The sequence below is a fragment of the Poeciliopsis prolifica genome, unplaced genomic scaffold (assembly GCF_027474105.1).
Source record: "Poeciliopsis prolifica strain line A6 unplaced genomic scaffold, Auburn_PproV2 SCAFFOLD038, whole genome shotgun sequence".
In the NCBI taxonomy this organism is placed as follows: Eukaryota; Metazoa; Chordata; class Actinopteri; order Cyprinodontiformes; family Poeciliidae; genus Poeciliopsis; species Poeciliopsis prolifica.
The window spans coordinates 5,087,079-5,111,241 of NW_026562413.1; the positions used below are offsets into that span (position 1 = coordinate 5,087,079).

A 24,163-nucleotide genomic window follows, 5' to 3' on the forward strand; every position below is an offset into this window, starting at 1 on the left:
GGTTCGGACCCACACGGCAGTGAAAAAAATCTTAACGCTTTTGAACGTCCTACGTGTTTGGAATAAGTTAGAATCTTGCTGCGCTCTCTGCCCCGCCTCTCTCCCACCCGGCTTCATGCTATTGGTCAAAGTCAAGAGACTTCGCCTCTGATTGGACAAAAATTATGTCCGTCACGTAAATCAGGAATTGTTTCAGGAAGCAGTGGTGTGTTGGCATTCTGGAGAAAAATACAGACATTTCAGCCGCTCTGTTTCCTCACGTACGTAAACCAGGGGACGTATAATGCCGAGGAACCTCGCCTAAATAACTGTTTGTTTGTTTTTTTGACATAAAGGATAACTGTAAGTATGCACGATGATGCAGTGAATAGAAACTGCTGCAGTTAAAATGTGTAACCTTTGCAAAGTTGTGTTATGTGCACTCTCTAGTTAATAAAAATACTCGTAGTTTGTGTGCATGCTAATAAAAGAAACATTTTTGAGCTACAGTTCACAGAAATATTAAAAATGCAAATCATTACTTCTTCAAATAATTCACCCATTTAATAATGGGTGAATGATAATGAACATAATTTAATAAAACATACTTCTTTATGACTTCTTTTTATTTAAGAGTTGTTATTTGCTAGAGTTCATAACTATTTACTGCATTTAGTCAAACAAAAAAGTACCGACTCTGTTTTTTTGTTTACATTGAGCGCCTTTGCATATTCTCATTGAAATTTGACTCCTGGATTCTATGTTTGCTGTACTTGAGTTTTTCATGATCAAGTTTCTTCTAGAGCTCTTTGATTGTCACAGAGACATTGGTTTAAGGGACATGGGAACGCAGATGTGCACACACACTTTCCCTTCAAATGGCAGAAATCCTGCTTCATTTTTGGTGGGCAAAATTATAAGCAAATATTACTATTCTAGTTCTGAAAAGGCCCAGGTACAGAATGTTTGATCTTGCAGTAAGATCACCGATTGGCTACTTGGCCAGATAAATGACCCTGCAGCGGACCAACATGACATTAACTGTTGATTTTGGATGCATGAAGATTACAACTTGATGAAAACAGACACATACAGAGAAGCAGATGTAGAAATAAATTGGACTGCAAACGACTTCTAATCCAATGTTAGATTTATTTTTAACTAATCCAAAGATTCAGAAACTCTGTAATACTTGATCACTTTTTGGGTTAGATTTGGCAGGAAATAAAAGGTGGATAAAGTAAAAAATTAGGGGGATTCTGAATTTGTTTCTGTGCTTTTCTTCATTTTTCAAATGTAATTTTGAAGTATCGGATCGGGACACTCAAAATCAAATGATTTGAAAACCCTGATTGGGACATCCCTAAAATCTGAGGAAGTAAGACTGCACACAAAGATAAATGCTGCTGCGTTATTATTATTATTATTTTAAGTGCAGGTATAATCTTGTGATGTTGCATCTCGTTAAAGCAGCTCAGTACTTTCACTCTTTGTAACTATAAATATTAAGATTTTTAAACTTATTTTCTCTCTCTCTCCTGCTTCCTTTAACTTGCTGACTCTGGTTTCTGACTGCCTCAGAACAATAGCTGCACATATATCCTTCTCTCGCTAGCCCTATCGGGTTAGAAATGCATTGGTGAACAATGCTGTTAGCAGGAGGTAAAATTCAGGTGGCATCAGCAGCGGTCTCCCATGAGAAGGTATCAGTCGGGAGCAACAGCCAGCCACGCTACTTGAACATGCTAATTCGGGTTCTCTCTCTTCCTATTCCCCAGCTGCTTCTCCAGACTGTCCCGCTGCTTCTGTTCCTTTTGGATGCGGATAGTTGTTTTGCATGTACACATTTTTCTCTCTCTTACTTTTGAATACAATCTTTGTTTTTCATTTGTAGCTGTTGAGTTTAGCTATTTTGCTATGGATGGAGCTATATTTTGCTCATCAATACTCACCAAATTCTTGGTCCCTGTTGAAGAAATCAGCCCCACAGAATCATACAGCCTGCATGAAGATTGTGTGTTCACAAAGAAGAGCTGTGCTATTTTTCCATACATATTGTGTACTGACTGTTGGCTATTTAGGATTGACCCTTATCCCAGGCGTTTGATTTTAGCCTACGTGACAAACTCCATGCTGTACTTGTAGCTTGTTGCACTTCAGCATTTCCCTTATTTGTGTAGTGCATGAGAAATGATTATCCTGTCAATAACTGTGGATCTTTGCACCTTTCCTCTTCTGACCAGTCAGTTTAGGTAGACTGCAATTTCTTGGTACATTTGTGTTTTTTACTTTTGCATTGCAACCTACGAGACACTGAAATATTGGAATACTGTTTGGCAATGTAATACTATTTTAGGCTTTTCCAACTTTATTCCTGATCTTTTCTATTGTGTTTCTTGGTTGTCATAAAGCTGTTTGCTAACTAATGATATCTAACAAACTTCTGAGGCCTCCAAAAACAGCTGAAGTTATTAAAAACACACACACTGTTTAATAATTACGTGACTCCTGAAGGCAATCTGTTACGCTGGGTTTTATTTCTCTAGTATCAGAGAAACAATGGTTAATTACAGATTTTTATTGTGGCAAATGTCAAAAACCATGTGTTATTCCCCTGTCCTTACAACTATCTTCTGAACTGGTCTATGAAATAATATCCCAAAGAAATATCATATGTCATGTGATAAAATGTGAAAAAGTCAAAAGGATATGAATGTTATTTTTAGGACATTTTAAGTTTTAACAGTGGAAAAAAAATAAATAACTAAACGGTATTAAAACATTGCAGACATATGGGTTGACAACAATTCATAAACTACAGGGAGGTGTTTATTTCTTAACACAAATGTAGTCACCAGCAGGATACCGTCTGTATTATTCTTAGCTCTTTCTCTTTATATATTTTACCTCTGAGCTGTCAGAGTAATCAAAGAGAACTCATGGTGTGAAGAGAAACGGCGCTATGCTAAATGAGACTGATAGGAAGCTCACACTGCGAACCGAGCGCACATTGAAGGTGGTGAGAATTAATTTAATTATGTGCGCCAGATGTATGCGAAAAGATAAACCATCTGGCTGATCAAAACTGACTTACTCTGTCTCCGTATACGATTGTGCAATTACTTGAAGCTTTTCGACAGATTTTGCGAGTTATGTCTTACCGCAGCAGAAAATGGATAAAGGAGCTAAATTTGATTAAGCTAAATGCTTAGGTGTGAGCAGTGAAAGCAGCTATAAATGTTCTTTTTTTTCCCCCTTTTTTAAAATTTCCTCTTAGACATTGGAGGAAGGATGGGCAAGAAGGATGCCGGTACTACCAAGTTACCAGTTGATCAATACAGAAAGCAGATTGGTAAGTTTCCAGATGGATTCACATAACACAATCAGTACAATTGTAGCAGAGATTTAATGGAATTGTTTAATTTTAGAAGATATAAAAGGTTATATAATAATCAAAAGATTAAGTTTTGAAAATGAGTTCCTGATTCTCATCTAACTCACAAAGTTGATCTTTTACTTGTTGTTTTACTTTATACTGTTGTGTTTTAATCATTCATAACTAACTATAATTTAGTTTTAATTAAATGCTTTTCAAAAAATTTCACAATTATCCTAAAGTCCTTTTGGTTTCTTTTATGCTATCCTGTTTGGGGTTTCTGCAATTAATTTCATATTTCCAGAGTCCCAAAACATAATTTTTGTTTTCTGTTGTATGTTACTTCCACAAAATGTGAAGCGAAAACATATTTGCTCTCTTACTTATTTTTTTCTGTTTTCACATTTTTGTCACATGTAAAAGTTTCAGATCATCCGATTTATTTAAAAATATTAAACTAAATTAATTTCCACAAATATAAAATGGAGTTTTCAGTCTATTATTTCATTAAATACTCACAAAAAAGCCATCAAAACCAACTGTATGTGGAAAAAGTGATGAAGTCCCAAACGTAATGCCTGATTTTGCTGCCATTGCCAGCAAGAACAGCCATCAAGCATTTGTAATAACTGGCCGTTGGTGTTTTACTGAAGAGTAATGATATAATGACTTTATGATGTTATGTGTGCTGCACTTTTGTTCATGTATAATACTGCTTTAATTTGATCGTACTTGTGCGCATCATCCATCCATAGTTTGTACCCAGTTCTCCTTAGGGTTCTGATAGGGGCTGGTGTCTGTTGTCATCATTGGGTCAGAGGTACACCCTGGATAAGTCATCAATCTTTCATAGAGGTTCATCATCTCTTAACTAACCAAAAACAAAATCCTGACTAAAATTATGGGAAAGATTTGAATGAAGTACTCATATACCCATGGCTCATGTCAAATCCTTTGTGCTGTTTTTTTCTCTCTCTATGCTGGATAATTATGAGAAAATGCATTAACTTATGAAATAAACCTTGAAAACTGTTTTTAATATGGGCCTTCAGTTTCCTTTTCACTTTATTAAAAATACAATTTAATTATCTCATTTTGTGAGTTTCTTGCAGAGTCCTGAGACAAAGATGATTTCTTTTTTTCCCCCTATTTAATGGAGAGACATCCATGGTTGGTTTTGATCAGCATCTGCGATCACTAGGCAACAGTAACTGTATCTGTGGATGGTGAACAGGAATTAATGATGCAGAGCAGACAGTTTACATGCTGGTATAGAAAAAATTAAAGAATACATTGGAGTTGCAACAATGCAACAATCTTCTGATTGAAAAATAGGGATCAGTGCAATCTACTTACTGGAAATATATTTTAAGATATTTTGATTAAAGATACATTCCCAACATATACAGTCTTGTGCAGTTCTTACATACATCTATGTTCATATGTTTCATTTTTCACTGAAAAAAGTCAATCAATTAAAGCTAAACATAACACCACCTTGTTTTAGTTATAAAATAAAAGACAGAAACGTAAATTGATATTATGAAGAGTAAATTTAGGACGCCATAGTATTGGCTGGTGTTATATCTTTACTTGAAATCTTTTTAGTGAGATGCTCTTTGTAGCTATTAACTAGACTTGTAAGTTTTTATCTAAGATTTAGCTGTGCTGAGGCGTTTCAAGAACCTAAAGCCAAGAATTTTTATCATAGCAAGATCTTGGTTTTGATTTTGTACACGACATTATATTCCGTCATTGGTGGGTCTACTGGGATGTTTTATGTACAATTCTGCTTCAGCTTGATTTTTTTTTGAATCAAGCTGAATCTTGACTGTTTAATCAAGTCTATTTTGCCATTGTTTTGGTACATACGTGTAGTGCCACATCCCCTCATGTCCAGGCAACAGCATAACATTCTGTTTTCTGACTGTAGATCTCCTCCTTGCTGTCTTTCCATTTTTTTATGACTGTTCAATAGAACAGAAAAATCATACATACCACATGCATGCAGCTTATTTACGTGCCTTTCAAGGTAAACCTTCCCAAGAGACTTACATTCTCAAGAAGGTGTTTTCAGCTACGTCTTTGCTGCACCATTTATTGTATTGTTCTGACACACTTCCCCTCAGCGGATGATTGCTTTTTGGCCCCTTCTGCTTCACATCCTCAGATTATTCTGTTGTTCCTGGCGTTTCTTTTGTGTTAACAAGAATCACGGAGGTATTCATCTGTATTAACCAAAATAATTTCTAGTGGCTTGTTTTGCAATTGATTTAGTGTTTTTTCTTTTTTTTTAAACTATTTTATTGCTAATCTGTGATTTTCTTTCCTTTTGTTGAGAAGAAAAGAAAGACTTTGTATTCAGACTAAAATATGTTTTTCTGCGCCTGTTGAGAATGTCCATTCTTTTTCACTCTGCAGATTCTGTTGTGTTTTCATGTAGTGACAGATGAATAAGACAATGTAGTCTCCTGATATTCCCTAACCATTTGCCATTATGCTAAATCGTTCAGGTTCAACAAACATAACAAGCCCAGCTCCTGCAGTCACATTCAAGAAGAAGAGTAGAAAATTATATTTTCTTTCCTTCCTTTTTTTGTTGTTTTGTGTTTGTTTTTTGTGGCATATTAAAGCTTTGTCCCTTTTTTAGGAATAAATATCGTATTATACCACTGTTTAACAAGAAGACTTTAAAACAAACACCAGAAGTGTGTTGTCAATGTGGAAAATTTCTATCTTCTACAATAGGACAAATTCATCTAAGAGATGGAATTGGCAGTATTTATAAAGTCTGTATATCTCCTCCTTGCTGACTTTTTAATCAATCTGGAACTCGAATGAAAACAAATTTCATTCCATTTCAAGATTGTAAAAAGAATCGACAAGAGACAATCAATAAAATTAAGAGTTAACTTTAGTTCTAACCCTCGAAAATATATTTTCTACTGACAAACTAACACAAATAAGAAACTAGCAATCAAATCAGTCACAGTACTACTTCTAATCTTCTACTCCAGCTTAATTAATACTTTACTATAATTAATAGTAAAGCTATGTCCTACTCAGAATATTGTTACACAATTATATAATTGCTCTGTATTATGGAGCATGGCCAGACTTATTGGGAAATGCAAACTGATATGAAACCCCTCAACTGATTTTCAATTGCCTGGACCCATTGGCAAATGACCCGTATTCTTCTGAATATAACTGGATGAGCCTTCAGCCAGTCAGAGAAAATGAACATGTCATAGGGCTGCAACAGTACTGAGCTCATTTCGTTATCATTCAAACAAACTGTGATATTCTTAGATGTCTGCTCCTGTTCTGGTTTCAGTTAAATAGCAAATTTGTATGATGTGCAAGTCACACACCCCTTCCTACTCCTTCCCCCGAGTGCTCAATCAAATGTGATTAATTTTAGCTAATACCCCCTACCTGTCTCATTATGCTAAGCAGAGGAATGGATCAAGATAAAAACTAATTTCTCCACACTCTCATCAGACACAATTTAAATGCAATGTCAAGCCAGCTAGGGGGGAAAAACACAAAACACTAAGTGGATTGGCAGGGCAAGCCACTTTTATCCTCCTACTCTTCCTTTGACATTTAATTAGAGATTACTTCGGTGGCAGGTTCGGTCATACTCCATTTGAGCCAGGTGCTACTTCTACACCTCGACTTGAACCCATCGACTTCAAAACCTTCAAAAACTGGTTCGGTCTTAGACTTTGATGGTCTTTTCAGATCTGGCGTTAACATGTGTCATAGCTAATCCAGACACTAAAAGACCAAGACATTGACACAGACACATAAGCAGAGATAACTTTAACTGTGGCCAAAATAAAAAAAATAAAAATAAAAGATAAGCAAGTTTGGTGAGCTCCATTCACATGAGGCAGCAGTAGACTTGAAGGAGTTGTTGTACCAGTCACTGAATAAGTGCAGCTTCTGCATGAGCTTCAACTTCCCTGACTCTGAGGATCTTATAAACCCAAACCCTTTTAGCTGCTGGTTGTCTCTTCCCTTCCCTCCTTTTTCTCCTCCTCCTCATCTGTAAAAGTAATGCCAGGGCTCGCGCATGACAGCTTGACAGATACTTTCTGCATTCACGTCTCCAACTGAAAAACTGCACTTTTCGGGTAACTTTTCGGTCGCCTAGCAACTATTGCCAGTTTTAGGTATATTTGCATGGATGCGCCTTTCTCCCCTTTTCTGCTCTCCGTCACCAAAGCAATTGCAGGTCTGAAATCCACCCTACTTAGATGTGGCACAAATATGCAACATTTAAATCCTCGTTTACCACATCTGCTAGTCCAGTTGTCTTGCATAGGAGCATAAAACCTGCTTCAAACATCTGCTTCATTTTATTAGTGAATAAGAACCATCTGATTCTTATGTTGTTTTCATTTTATTAGTTTTTTTTTTTTTACATAATCCAGAGCCAAAAACTGCCTTGTGCCAACACTTACAAAGGACATAAAAGTGTTAATTGGGTTTACTTTTTGGAGTAATACATAACCAGAGGGAAAAATAAAATTGTAAAAAAGTATGCTAGGTTTATACTTCTTGTTCCACATTTTGCATAGCAATTTGACAAAACATAATCAAAGTAATTAGAATTTAAATATTGTATGTATATGTATTCAGTTTGTATTTATTAAATGTGTCAAAACAAACCCATAGTGGAAGATCTGAAAATACAAACTATACACAATGTGTTAAAGGATGTAAACTGTTGTTTTCACAACTTTTAAAATCAAGAAAACAAACCAGTGTACAGTTTTCTATCAAGACAGTGAATCCATGCGACACATCATTATTTGTATATGGGACTCTATTCTATTTTTACATAGAAAACATTTTGTTGGAATAAAGTGCATTTATAATTGGCTTGCTTACTTAAATAAAACAATGGAAATGATTATGATGCTTCATACCTTCAATAATTCTAGGATTTACTCATCTTCATCAGCAACAGATGAAGATGAGTTGATTTGGATGAGTTATTCAGTCTCTGTCTCTACTGATTTGATGTTGCTTTCTGATGCGATTTTACATGCAGTTGTTTACGGTCTGCAAAGCTTTGTACCATTTGTGTGAATAGCGAGGTAAGAGCAATTCTCTCCAACCAAATTTCCCCTTTCCATTTTCTGTCAAGTGAAGGAGACATCCAGTGCCCCCTAATGAATTCCCACTTGTTCACTGTCTGGTTCTGGCAGCATGCTCCCCATTTTTATTAGTCCCACACAGAGTCAGCGGGAGGCGAAGGAAGGGTATTGCACCTGAAGGAATGGAAAGAGAAAGGAAGGCGGAATGAATTTGAAATTTTAGAAAAAAGTTATGGGGGAGAACGATGAATATAAACCAAGAAAATGTCTTGTGAGATTAAGCCTTAACACAGAGCTCATGGTCATTTCTCTTTACTGTCCATAAGAGAGAGCGAAAGAAAACCTGCTTTTAGAATCGTATGCAAATTTCTATTTAATTTTCACCTTTTTACTGGTGCAAAGGATATTTTCTCCAAACACTTTCTCCCATAGTAGACTCCTGGATTATGCTTATATGTTAATTCAAGTTCTCTGCATGTCAAATGCAGGAGTCCTCATGTGACATTACAGAGGATGTTTTCCTGCTTCATACTAAAATACTGCTATTTCTATTGAAGCTTCAGAGATAAGTAGAGTGCTATGTTGTTTGTATATATTCTTATGAAAGTGAAACAGTCCCTAAACTTTACTCTAAAATAATTGATTTAACATTGTTTTCTTTTTCCAAAAATTGATGTTGATAATAACCCCTGACCAATCAGAACTCCTTCTTGTAATGCATTTTAACCATCACTGCAACTCATCTGTCAAAGTTAAGTAAATTCTGTTATATACTGTATTTGGTTTCAGGCATCATATCAAAGTTTGTTTCCATATTGTAGTTAAACTTAAATGCAACCACTACCATTATGAATTGTGTGATTACAAAATACTAATGCAGATCTGATTTTCATTTCAGTGGCATTTAATGACAAAGAAAAATAATGTTCCAGTGTTTAATATGCATTTGACTTCGTAACCCAGACAATTTGATCAGCAGATAAAGCAGGCTGCCATTTTGTGGGCTTGTTGACATAATTAACTGCACAAGCACAGTGCTCACATTACGCCATGCATGTGCCTCACAGCCACATGCATTCCAACAACAACTCAGTAATAGTCGTACTTAATTCCATGCTGTACAGTACCATCTACCTCAGTGATGTATCTACTCACCTCAGCATAAAGAATGCTTGAATCTGAGAATGAAGTTCATGGCTTGTCATATTTTCTGATTAATTTGAGTAATGATTATTGGACTACTTGTTAGTCTTAAGAGCATTGTATTTTGATACCCAGATCAGTTGATTCTTAAAAGTAAGAATAAATTAAATATACAGGATGGTAATGAAGCTGCACAGAAATTGTTCATAAGCTATCCATCATTACTGCGTTTGTGCACCGTACATCCTAAAGTGCGGTGGAGTACGGCCCACAATTTTAGGGTGTCTTATTTAACTTTTCCCTCATTCTACCAGACAAACAGGAAATGGACAGTGGTTTGTGAGACTGGCCTTAACAAAAACATTCATGATGAGAACCTGAACTGAACTAAGCTTCTACGCTAATTTACTCAAATTTTCAGCAGTTATTGACTAAATTTTAAGCACCAAATGACTCTCTTTCGCAACTACAACCACTCACCGTTCAGTAAGTTGTTGGCTTTCAATATGTCGTTAGCAAAGTTTTGTTTCCTGTTGTGTGATGTTACACAGGTTTTTCCTCACATTAATCATATTTGCAAGTTTGCCTATAAATATCGCTTGTGGGAGTCAATCCCAAAAGTAAGTCAAGTAAGCATAGGTGGGTGGTTCAGATTAGAAAGATTTTGTTCCGTTTGACAGACACTGAGTTACAGATGTGAAAAATATGAGTGTGTGGAGTACATCTGGGACAGCACGTCAGTCCATCACGGGACAAACAACCTTGGAAACACTCATACATAAAGTCAATGTAGAGACTAATTAATATGACAAACATGATCATATTAATTTCACAGTGGGAGGAAGCGAGAGTACCTGGAGAGAACTTATGCATTCACAAGAACATGCAAACTCCATCTAGAGTGAGCCCAGGTCAGGATTCAAACTCGGGTTGCTGCAACACTGTTCCACTATGTAGGCCTTTTTAATGGGCTATTATTGGTTATTACTTTTTTTTATGTATTAATGTTTAACTCACTACTGTTGCTTTAAAATTTCAAAAGGTTACATTTATCTTTTATGGTTTGAAGCAAAAGATTGTTTAACCTAGACTCTAAATTTTAGGCAATTCAATGGAAATTTTCCATGTCTAGTATCTACATTACACTTAGTGATGCCTCATAGTTTTATTTTTATCACACTTTCACTCACTGATCTGTTTTTTTCCCCTGTGTTCTCTAAATTTTAGGCAAACAGGACTACAAAAAGACAAAATCTGTCTTAAAGGCGACACGATTGAAAGCTGAAGCAAAGAAAAATTCCTCCGGATTTAGGGTAAGATTACATAATCTCATTGTCTCCTCCAGTGTAATTTGAGTGTATATTACATTCCAGTATATCTGCAATTACTCTTGTCTGCCTGCCTACCTTTTGTTTTTCTATTTGTCTGTCTGATTTAGCGTGTGCCTCTCTGGCTCATCTTTAATATTCCAGACTCTTTTCTGTCCTGGCTCAGGAACTCACTCTAAGCCTTTTGGGAAGGAAATGATAATGTCCAGATTCACCTTTCATTATGTGATGTGGCCCCACACTCACAGAAGAATTGTAGGCTTCAAACAGAATTGCAATGTTGTATAGGGTATGAAAAATGCAGCTGTGGTATTGTGTATACAGGAATGCAAAACGTTTCTCTAATAGTAGGGAAGTGCCACAATATTCTATTTGTTCAAGTACAATGATCTGAAAGACGCTATAAAGCTATTTTAAAGGCTGTGGGACTCTGGAGAGGTGGAGACATATGAATCACCTTAAAAGTTTATCATATTTGTTATTGTTATAACAAATATGATAAAGATAAAAAGTATTTTAAAATATTTGCAGTCTTTTTGCAAATTATATCGAAAACTGATTATTATCTTGGCTGCCATAGTAGTTACACTATGTTGTGCAATTGTTTTGCTAAGCAGCACACAGTAACCTCAGTTCAGGGCTCCAGAGTGTGACCAATTTGGTCCAGCTGTTCATGTTTATGTCGTGTGCTGCAGTCAAGTCGGCCAGGCTGGTCAGATGTACAGAGTAGATGCAGCGCAAATGAGGAGAAAATATGGAAAAGTTAAGGTCTGAGCAGTACAAAAGTCATTGCCACTTCTCTGACACAAAACCATCAATCTCACAGGTTGTGTGTAACATTCATGGATATGTTTTTTTCCGCTTTATTCCAAGTGAGAAAAACTGTTCTTCCAGTCCAGTCGCCCCAGATTGTGCTGCTAATAATGATGGCATTATATTTGTGCCACCAACTTGAAGGCTCACTGAGAGTGATGTAAATGCATCTCTTAGTGAAGAACCAATTTGTGGTGAGTGTGTTTTATATCTCAAAACGCACAGGTCTGGTGTATCCTGGTGTGTCCTCCTTCGCTGCGTCCGCAGAGTGTATGTAAATGAGAAATTTGTCAACACCCCAGCCTTCCTTTCACCAGTTGTTTTTTTCTTTAGCCAATTAAAAAGTTGTTCTGTTTACACTCATAACAAGCCAGCCCCTTCTTTTCCTCATTAAGCCTCAGCGGGCCACAAAGAGCTTAAAGAATGAGCAAATCACATCCAGCATTACACACTGGGTGAAATGGTCAGGTTTTAAAATATGCATCTCTTAGACATGCAGGGCCTCATTAACCACATCTTTAATCCAATTAGATTAGTCCATATCTTGAAATATTGATATCAGTCATGAATAATTTATGTTTTTCGTGCCCAAGACGAGGGGAATTTTCAGAGGTCGGATTAAAAATACCTCCGGGATGAGGATATTAAACTGACTTGGACCTCTTGGCCGAGAGTTTGATTGAAATTCCGCCTAAATGTAATGAATATTTGGTCACGCTTGCTTTCCCATCAAGTTCTTTTTAGCATGATGTGAAGTTGGAAAAGTGTTTCTTTTTTTCTGCTTTCACACAGCCTTACGATGAATTCAGAGAGCTTTCACTGGCCTCTACATCTCTGGCAGACGGCGTCCATTTCTATTAGTGTTCGTACTTCAGGTTTGACTGCAGGTGTACCTCAGTAAATATTTTTAAAAGTTAATTTATTTCAGTAAATTATTCAAAAGCTAATTAGTAGATTTATTTGATATACCTCAAGTGATGTTTATGACAAACATTTAAGGAAAACCGTATATTCAGTTTTTCAAAAAATGTGATTACAAAACGATATTGCAGAAATGCAGACCTACTGAAAGCTGTGTCCATGTTCTGTACAGCTTATGCAACCTGCACTTGACCAGGGCTTTATTTGCTTGAATTACTGAATCCATGTAGCTTGGAGGCAATTTTTCTACATTATCTGCTTCAATAGCCAAACGGCTTACGCGAATAATCACCAAATCACCAAAATTAAGTGCACAATTTACTTTCATTAAAAAAATTATTTTGGACCATTTAGGCTAAAAAGTGCTTTTCTTTTTAGCCTGGGCTTTTGATGTTTTCGTTGGATCAAAAAAGTGGCTAAAAATGAGGATTGCAACAATTGCTTATCGTTGCTGTGGAGTGAATCTTGACAAAACTGCTCAACACTCTTAAAAATGGCTCATCATCTCAGGACATGCTGGACAAAGAGCGAGCAGCAGGTTTATTCAACCATACTGTCTTGACTGCATATTATTGGAAGCTATTACTTAAAGTATCACTTTAAATTTTAATTAATGAAGTAAAGTTTGTGTGCCTGTGGAATAAATATAGACATAAACACTTGAAATATTTGTTGTGTAAATTATCTTTTGACTAAAAGATAATTTCTAAAGTATGGTAAAAAATAAAGTATGGTAACTTATTGATGGTTAATATTTTGAGATGCACCTGTATCTGTACCTCTCTTCTTCTTTATATGAGACGCCTAGAGCGGATGCAGATGGTATCTCAGAAGGCCCAGCAGACATGCAGGCATGGAGAATCTGGCTGCTGCCAGGGCAGCCTGTCTCAGGGCTGTCCTAGTAACAGGACAGTCTGGATAAGTTGGCAAAACGAAGGATGGAGGCAGGGCAGACAAACTAAGAAAGTGCCTGATGAACAGTAACTATTTATTATGCTTTCTGCTCAAGTAACCAAAACCTACCTGCAGTATTAATGAAGACACTCGTTCCGCGTGGTTTTACAAAAATAACATGTAGCTGAAATATAAGTCCTCTTCTCTGCGTTGGGATCTGACAGCAGTGAGGAAGAAACTGGCAAGAAGATCATTCTACGGTCTGTCCTTCAGATTGCCTGGAGAAGAAGCAGAGCCTTCAGAGTAGCTCCAGCAACATTCTCCTGCAGCACAGGAAACAAGCCTCCTGCCTCGTCTAATTGGCACAAACAACCTTCTGTTCACTTCTGCACAGCTTTTCCCGCAGTCTTATTTAGCTGCTGAGTCTAGAAAGTTGGGTGGGGGAAATTGCTCATAGAATTGGCAGAGGATGGAGAGTACAGATGATGACTCTGGGTATACGCCATCTGTCATTTGTGTTGTGTGGAAACTAAGTTGCAGTTCTTTATTTGATTTTTGCCTGTTTTGTAAAGGTAGTGAAGATAGAAAATAAGTGCAGTGTCAATTCGGCATTGGATGTACAACTGGTAACTGGCCAACAAGAAAATTACTACTAACTACTAACACGCAATAAACCGCTGTTATTTTTATTTTTGTGTAAAATGTAACACATATGCGTTTTGCAATATTGCTAAACTGTTGCAAAAATGGAAAAGAATTTGGTCAGGTTTTAACTAAAGTGTGACTAACCCCCCCACAGATAACCAGTCTAAATAAGTTCTTTAGGTAATTTTTTTTTGGTCAGTATCTCGGTAAATGTCACACAATCTAGCATTCGGGTGTAAACTCAGACACATGCCCCTACTGGTGAGGCCATGTGCAGTTCTGCATAAAACACAGCCGCAGACCACTGATCTGTCACACAACTGCAAAACCTGGGCTTGGTGCCGGGAAGGGGAGGCAGATGCATACAAAAAGTCTCAATTTAGTTTAATCATGTGTCTCCGTCAGTGAGAGACGATTTCGGCACTTTTGATGATGTATAGGAGAACCTTTAATCACTTCACCACCTCACCTTCTCTTACTTTCTAAAATTGTGCTAAGTTTTATTTCCTTTGGTGTTTATGTGACTTGCATTCTTAGTTGCGTTAGCATTTGTAGCTAAATGGTTTTCTTTGTACATATTCTCTGAAGATCCAAAAGGCTCCCAACATTTCTGACTCAAAGGTTGAAAACTATGTTAGTGTAACACCTTCTCACTCCCTGTTTTCACGTTTATTTTAATTACTTGATTCACTTTTTGTCAAAGCGCAAATAAAAATATATCTTTGGGCGTAATAAAGGGTTATGTTGTGAACATTTTCTTAACCGAATTAGCACAAATATGTTCCCAATAACATTGATTCTGGTGTTTTTACTCTTCCAGTGACATAGAGAAAGGGCTCTGAAGAGTTGGTCTTACCCATATTTTATTTATATTCCCTAAATATTAGATTAGAAAAGAGATTTTTTTCTTATGCCTCCTTCAAGAAATGTAGCCAATCAGAGCTCGTATATAAACGAGACATTTAAGCCACATGGAAATAAACTCTGAAATAGTTCAAGTGTTGCTTGAACTCCTGGAGTTTATCCGTGCTTCATATCTGCAGGACGAATGCTCCAGCAGCTTCTGTGTCTATCCATTTGCAGACACAAACAAACGTAGGTGCGTCCAGATCGATGTACGCATCCCCACACAGGCTCACACAAACAAACCCAGGAGGGGAATGAAAATCAAACCAGATGAGAGGACGTCTGCTGAGCTGTGGCTCGTCGCCAGGGCGACCGGCACTTGCGCTTCCAGCATGCCGAGTTTGTTGCAGCTGGCGCCGGAGCTGAGGGAGCCGTGTGATGAAGATGATGATGTGCTCAGGCCCCCATCCAGTGGTCTCCATCAAAATGTGGGCAGAGAGGCTGCGAGTTTGTGTGTGAGGGTGTGTGTGAGGGTGTGTGTACTTGTGTGCGGTCTGCACATGCAAGTGTTTGCGGGCCTCGACTCAGTGGGCCGCTCTCCTCGAAAACAATGATCTCAATCAAGTGCAGGTGCTTTGTATGACTTGAGTGTTTGCAGCAAAACCCCTCCAGCTTGTTTTCATAGTCGAGTTACTGTAACCAGCTGTTCTCATAAAGAAGCAGGGGAGGGAATATTGTGTCTCCTTTTGTTTCGGCAGATTTGGTAAAATGCGTGAATCTGGAGCGAACTGCTTTCTTTCTGATGTTTTTTTTTTTTTTTTTGTCAAATAGCTTCCGTCTTTATTATATTTTCAAAGCTGCCAGCACAGAAAAGAGAAAAGCAGAAAACAATCAAGGCTCCGCGATTTGATCACCCTTTCCTTTTTCTCCGAGGCCCGGGCAAAATGGAAAAGTAAATCAAGCGGCAGGAGCCCGACGGGTAATATATGAAGCTAAAGTGCATGAAATTTAAAAGTTTTCCAATTAAGAGAGGACTTTAAGCTGTTTGGCGGCTGCTGGGTTGGAGATAAATGCGGGCCAAGGCTAATGAAGACCAATGCGGCTGATGACAAGACGCTGCAACGTGTACACAGATAGCTGGGTTGAAGCTGATGCTTTTTAATTGTCAAACCCCCAACCCCCATCGTCTTAGTCAGAGAGGAGTTATTATTATTAGCCCCCTGCCACCTCTCATTTGTGCTCAGTCTTATCTCTTTGTTCTCTTGTTTTTCATTTGTCATTTCTCTCTGCAATTTGGCCGTCGGGTCGAATTTGTCTGGTGCTTTGTTGTTTTTTTTGTTTGTAATTTTTTTAATTTCTGTTTACTTTTGATTATGAAACCTGAGAACTGACAGAGAGTCTAACAAGATTATAACCTTGAGTAAAAAAACAACAAAAAACTGATTTTTAAACAAAAGAAAACATGCAAAACATGATTCAAACATGATATATATGTATATAAATATATATACATATCAGTTTGTAAAAAAATATAAAACAAATATAAAATAAATTTCATATTTTAAATTTGTATTAATATTACCTTCATATAGCTTCATTTAAATAACAAATATGTATTAACTAGCCATCAGTCAGGTGTTTAACAGACTCACTGTGAAGCAAACTTAAAAAAATGCTAAACTTTGCCCTAGTGGGTCTCCTATAGTACCGTGACTTTTTAGGGGCTAAAAATAATTGCAGACTGCTCAAAAAGTTGTCAGCCAGCTGACCAGCAGTACGCAGCAAGGAATTGGGGAGGAGAAATAGGGCAGATTTAATCTGTTTCACGTGTCCATCAAATACTCTGGTCACTGCTGGATGTTCTCTCACATCTCACTTGAATCAGACGGAAGATGCTAAGAAACAGCAATATTTGAAAACCTTGGCATACTTCATACCAGTAACCTGCCCACGCCTACAAACTGACCAAGTGTGTCAAAATAAAGATAAAAACTGAATCTAAAAAGAAATGCGGAGGTTTTAATCATGTTATAGCTTTGACTTTCCCAGGGTCACATTCCTTTTCTGAAAACTAAATATTTCTTTTTGAATAACCTTTAATCAGGCTGCACTCTGCACTCTTTCACAGCCCTCCAAGCTCTCTGGTGCTGATTAGAAAGTTTGCAGCTAATGAGTTCTCTTGATAAAGAATTACTGGCATTGTTCAATACTCTGAGTGCCCCTAATGAAACTCCAGCTGATGAAGATTGTAATCGTCTGAGCTGCACATAATGAACAAGCGCTCCAAATTCCCATTTTCAACTTGAATACCACTTTGTTGGAAAGCCTCAATTTGTTTGACAATTAACCAATAGAAAATCTTTAGAAAAAAAAATTAGGCCATTTTTGTCGAAAAAAAAAAAAGTTTCACTGTGAAGATCAGAGGTGGAGTTCAGCGTCCTGGACACTGAATTTTATGACTTGTGAAATTAGATTTTTCCAGTGTATTATTTTAAAACATATGCAGAGACTGCATCATTTATTTTGCAAAGCTTAATTTTGCAAGTACATTCAGATGTATTCTATATGGATCCAACACTGTTTTCTTCATCCTCTATTACTGGTGACCAGGAGGTGAAATACTGGCAAATAACCACCTAACCTAAAATGATTTTTGATAATGTATCAAAAATCATTCAGCATTTTCTGTCTATAAATGGCTCAGTTATAGAAATGTATAAAAACAGAGAGAGGTTTGGCATTTATGTTTCGCTGCATTCAAAATTACTCGCAGCAAAGAACTTGTAGCACACTTCTTTTATAATACTTATTGGAAAGAAAATTTCTGGATCGACAAGGTTTTGTAAAAACATGTGCATCTCCAATTCTTCCATCTCTCTGTAGAGGCTTTAATGGTAAAGTGTATTGAGCCCTAGATTAGATTGCATACCAGTTTAAAGAACAGCTGTGCAACTTTAATGATATTTCTGTTCGAGCGGAACATTAATGTTTTGAAATTTTCAGCGCTTCTTCCTCAGAAAAAGAAAATCTAGAATTTGCCTTCCGGAGCTGTTCTGTGTTGAATTGTGGGTAGATCACTGGCAGAGAGCTGCAGTAAACACACAATAGTGTGCTTTGAAAGCAAACATCTGGACTCAATTCAGATTTTCATGAACTTTCCAGAAAGTGCAGATTGAATTAAAAAAAAAAGGGAAAAAAAGCATATGGAGTGTAAAATCTGCCTTGGTGAAAGTTAAATATTTTGCTGATGCAGTTAATTTAAGGAACTATGTAATACGTGTTTCCTGACCCACATGGTGTCATGTGGCCTGACATTTCTTTTAATCAACCAGTTCAACATACAGATAGAATTTAATAATTGTAATAGAGACTGAGATGTCATTATTTGCTGCATTTTTTTTTAGTGAGCTTTGTAGAGATTTTTTCCCCCTTTTTAACTAATTTTCCATTCCCCAACTGTCTGTAGTGATGAGATAAACTTGGGTCATGATCTGGCTTTGTTTGTCACAACTTCACCTCGTTTAAATTCCTTAATTGTTGCTTTGTCCATTATCACCTGATTAAGCAAGTCTAGATCAGCAGATTCGTCGTTGTTGCTTGTGAAGATCAACAAACATACATCTAACTGAATGGTATGTTCTCTTGTCTTCCCCATCTTGAAGACTGAAGTATTTGCACATGCTTCAGCTTGAGTTAGATTTACTTGTTTTTTTTTTTATTTTCAAAAGAAGAAATTGTTCAAACAGTTCTCCTACAATATTTTAATTGTTATGAAAACATTCATTAAACCTTTTAGTAAAAGTTGATTGTCATTGTACACATTTTTCTCCATAATTCTTTCATGAAGGGTGTTTGCTAATTACGAATCTCCGTCACCTACTCGCTTCTATTTCACCGCTTAAGATTTCCTGCCATGACTGGGTGTGTTTGTGTCATTAATGCGCAGATGGAGCCATCAGAAACAGAACTCCCACTGTGGAGGCTTGTTTTACTTAAAAGAAAGCAAAAGCCATTTTCATGCAAATGCAGGTATACACAAGAAAACACATCTGCTTTCGTTTTGGCGTTCTGTCAGCCCAATAGCTTCTGTTTTTCCTCTGCGGTGGGAAGAATAAAGAAGTGATTATTATGAAAGAATCCCTTTAGAGCCGAGCCAAAAGGCGGTTAGATTCTGCATGAGTGTGTGTTCCTGTAAGTGAATTATATAATCCAAACACCATGAGTCCTTTGTAATGTTTGTCTGATTTTGCAAATAAAAATAGTGGATGGACCTCTCGTGTTCTTCCGGACAGCATTCTCCCAAGTGTTGTTCTTCTTCTGAAATCATGCTGTTTCTCCTCAAAAGAAACCAAGAGACAAATCAATTTAGTATTGCTTTTGCTTCTTTGAAATGTCACTTTCATTTTTGACTTTTTTATTGGTTTTTATTTTGCAGGCTTTGTTCTGTAATATAATTGCTTTTAAAACAGCTCAAACATTGGATTTTTATTCTTCTAAGGCAACGTGAAACAAACTGTTTCTGGGGTGCTGTGAGATTAGATGGGAAAAAAATAATGTGGAAATTGCATAAATAAGTAATATGTAAACCTTTTCTTTTTCTCTTTAGAATGCATTCCTGGTTATTGCAGCGATTTTGGTCTTTGTCTTCTGCGTTTACGCCTTCTTCTACCTGAACCTGAGCACAGAGATCAACCTGGATCTGGACATGGATTAACAAGTTCTGGACCGTAAACCAACGCCTTTGGTTCTTCCTTTTTTGGGCAAAAAAGTCAAATATGTGAAGTAAACGATGCCTTTGCTAATTTTTTAGTTACCACTCATTCAGACCAAGATATAATTTCCCTCACCTTTGGCTGTTTGAATATAGCAAACAGTGATATTCTACGCTTTATATGCAGTAAGGAGACTTTCACACTGTGGGGGGTAAACACATCAAACGTTGCAGCTTCTTGGGTTTGGTTAATTTTATAATTATAATAATTACATAGTTGCTGTTTAGCCTTCAACAGTTTTTTTTATCCTCTTAATTCAAAAGTATTTTTGAATTTGAATGAAATTTCAGTACTTATACTCTGGAACACAAATGTATTGATTAGTTTTTTTCTGGGCCAATAATTTTTTTCTGTGTGTGATTCGGGTTTTTGATTCTGACCAATTTCTGTTTTTCGAAGGACTAAAACTCAAAACTTTTTGTTTCACCAACTGAATGTAAAGTTTTTACAAAGCAAATTTGTACAAGAAATGTACATTTAAAAAAAATATTTTAATTATCATGCATTCAATTAATAAATTTCAGTATTTGAACAAATGACAGACCTAATGAGAAGACTTCTAGTTGCTATGCCGATTAATTGGTGCATCACTTCTGCAATAAATCCCCTGATAAATCTTTATACAGCAAAAACAATGAGCTTCTTTTTACGCCTCTGAGCCGTGCCAGTCATACCCCGCGCAGTCACGTCCCTTTGTTTTCCACCGCTAATAGAAAAATGTAAATCTGCTGCAGCTACAGACAAACCCCTTCCTCACATTCCAGTGCACAAAGCTTTCCTCGTGGATATCTTGAGATCACAAAGTGTGAGATTAGAATCCACAAAGCCCTGGTCCTGATTGAACATGTGTGCAGAATACAGAACGCCACAGTGCACCTGCTGCACACAGACAGGCCCGTTCAGGAGATCTGCTGCAAATCCAATCCGGTTCTTTTATTTAAATAGAAATTAAAGGCTTAAAGAGTGGAGCAGAGAACACAGGATTGTTTTTCCCTTTCTATTTGTATTAAGAAATATGAAGGTTGTTCAGAACTTTTTTTCTCTCTTTGTTCAGCCAAGCCATAAGAAGTGACCTTCTATTTACTGTTTAAGCCCAAGTTCTCCTACTCTGTTTTATTAGCAAGCAAGTGGACAGTTTTTCTTGAAAAAATTATTTTCTTCTCTTTTTTTACTTTTTTCTGTGAAACTTTTTTTTTTTTACAAAAGGCAATACCAAATACATAAGCAGCTTCTCATTTCTAGCCTTTTTTTTCTCTTCCCAATTGAATGAAGGTCTTAAAGTCTGAGTCTGATTGTGTTCTGCTGCTGAAATGCCTCGTGAAATGTGAGACAGATTTTCCAGCTCTCAGCTTGTGTTTTCTCCCACAACCTTGCGACCTCTTGTAAATAGACTACATGTCAAAGAAGCCATTATGATTAGAACACACTCGTACCCTCAACCGTGGGCTTTTATCACGCTTTGGTACATCGGGACCCTCCTCCTCTTACACTGCGACTCGCTCACGTGTGTAACAAAGGAGAGCCGGGCCTAATAGACCTTCAAACATGACACCTGTTATCTAAAAGCTCACCATTACAGCTGCAAGAGCTCTGACATCAGAATAATGGAAAGACTCTGTGCTTTTTTGTATTGGCTCAGATGATATGTTTAATATTTGTGTAATGGTTTCTACTATTGTTAAGCCTGTGAGAAGAGTGCATGAACATTACTGTTTTTTTTAAAGGGGTTTTGAATACTTTGGATTGTCTCAAATTTTCTACTCTGGAATGTAAATTGATCTGCTGTTAAATTAAAAAAAATACTGCCTTATAATCACAGTGTCATAAAATTGTTGATTTTGTGTGAACTAAACCTCGTTTTTCTCCTGAAATGTAAACCTTTGGTCCTAAACTTTTCCAGCTTAAACCTTGCAGAGCATCAGCAAACTAACCAGACTGGAGTTTGTGGTAAAAGTATTAATTTAACTGCAGTAATTAAAGCAAAGCTGTATTTAAACTCATCACGCAGTCTGAACTTTAGATGACGCACTTTATTTACCATAATATTTTATTATTCGTTTCACAGGTTTGCTGTTCTTCCATGTTGGTGTCATTATAACAAGCCTATAAAGTTCATGCAAAAATGAAGAAAGAGGTGAATTGAGATAATATTTATGTTTTTCATTTTTTTTAACTTCCATCAATCTGTGGAAAAATTATGCAGCAACAATTTTAGTTATTCAAAAAACAAGAATAGGACAAAGAAGTTTGAATTTATTATTGATTTTTCTAATCCACCAAGGCCAACTATCACTAATATTAGATTATTAAACTAATATTATTAGTTTAAAGGTTGCATACCAATATTCTCAGGTGCAAGGTTTACATACATTAATAATATAATTATACCAGCAAGATTCTGGTATAACTGTGTACGCATACAATTGTGCATACACAACCAGTATGAACTCAACCAGAATTTCTGCCATTGCTATTACACCAGTTTTAGTTTTTTTTTAAATGCTTGAAGTTAATGGTTCCAGCATCATTCCACTGAGGAATTGATTTGAATACATTTCTAAATTCCCAAGTTTAATAACATTCATGATTATGACATTTGTTTGTTACTATTTGATTAAAACCACAGTTACTTGATGGATTTTGAAGATTACTGTTTGCATGTCAGTAAGATCTGTTAGAGTCCCCTGGAATAAGCTGCAGCATCTTAAAGGACATGGTGCTTAGTGCAGCACATTAATTTACAAGGACAAACATGGGAAAGACATAATTTGATGTCATGACATTTTCTACCATCCGTGAGTTCTCCTTGTCTTGCATTTGCTTGGGGTATTAATCAGTACCTCTGTATGAGTATTTAGCCTTTATATGTCAGCAACATTTTGATGGAGCTCAAGCCTTACCCACCATCCTGTGACAAATGAGCCAGAAACCCAGCACCCAAACTTTGCTCATTAGTCATGTAAGGTACGTCACCAAGAGTGATTACGCTTTGCCTGAAACCTGCGTTTACACCAGCTTGCACACGAGAATAGCAGGTCGTGCTCCACACTTCACCACATTTAAAACAATGTGAGGCATTCTCACATTGTTTTAAATGTGCTGCTTATCTTGACATGAATCATAATTATAAATGATGAGTATGCTGGGTTTGGTTTGGTGATTATTTGCCTTCGCCTTAAACAAATGCGTTTGGTCGCATCCTCTACTGGATGTAAATGTGGATTGACCTCAATTTATTTTCACTTCAGCTTTTAAATGGTGTGCTCCTCTGGTTTGGTTCCATTTTTGTAAGGCAACATATCAATCCTGAAAAGCCTCTCTCTAGCGTCCACCTGCATGCGTGTGTGTGTGTGTATGCGTGTGTGTGCGTGTGTGTGTGCGTGTGTGTGTGCGTGTGTGTGTGCGTGTGTGTGGTATTTTCAGCTCTCAGAACCGTGGCTGTGGCTATGCTCCAGTGAAGCAGTCAGTCTCTCTGACAGACTAGTGGGAAGTGAGGAGGGTCAGTTCCTCCAGAAGCTCATTTAGTCCCTATCTCTATCAAACACACACACACGCCTGCATGTGCACGCAGTTTCTCTGAGCTTCTCTGACAAAGCGGCTCTCTCTCCCTCTCACTCACACATGCACACACACATGCAGACATACACTGTTGCAGTCCCATTAGGGAGATATGGTGAAGACAGGGCTGATGATGCGTGTCACACAGTACTACTGCTGGGCTCACACTAATGTCTTCTCCCTCTTTCTTCCCCACCGTCATTCATTATTTTCTACTTGCCATTGGCTCACTCAGATTCGAGCTGTGTGTTTTTGTTTCTGCATTGGAATAACAAACGTAATATGTATTTGACATTTGTATGTGCATGCCAAATGAGGGATTTCATGATGAATAGAAATAAGGTTCGCGTGAAGAGATAGATACTACTTCCAATATTCATCACAGCAGTGTCAAATGAATATGAAGAAAGCATATTGCAGTCAACTTCTGAAAACTACTGTCACTATATTGTCCTAGTTGCACATCAACCACCCATCCATTGTCTCTTGCCAGCTTGTTGTTGGAGATCTCTTTGTGTTCCCAGTGCAGAAAGGATCTATCTGGGGATGTACCAGAAAAACTCTCAGGAAGCATCCTGATCACATGCGCAAATTAACTCACCGGACTCCTTTTGATGCAAAACAAACTCCGATGCTCTTTTCTTTTTTGGCTTCTCGTCGTAGCTTCTATCAGCTGCCCTGATCTCCTTGGTCAGTTTGTTTTCTTGCCCGCTCCCTGCTGTGCGAGCCTCCCCCTTGTTCTTTTGCCATGTGAAATGAAACAAGTTTTACTGTTGC

At 37.2% G+C, this 24,163-nt stretch overlaps 1 protein-coding gene across 1 annotated transcript; it reads left to right on the forward strand.

Moving 5' to 3' along the window:
- Nucleotides 1-198: 198 nt before the first annotated feature.
- Nucleotides 199-21,828, forward strand: triqk (triple QxxK/R motif containing). The gene is made up of 4 exons (XM_055053629.1): nucleotides 199-342; nucleotides 3,257-3,331; nucleotides 10,837-10,922; nucleotides 19,663-21,828. Exons 2-4 carry the CDS (start codon nucleotides 3,271-3,273, stop codon nucleotides 19,768-19,770), a joined length of 255 nt encoding a protein of 84 aa, XP_054909604.1. The 5' UTR covers nucleotides 199-342; nucleotides 3,257-3,270; the 3' UTR covers nucleotides 19,771-21,828.
- The last annotated feature ends 2,335 nt before the right edge of the window (nucleotides 21,829-24,163 follow it).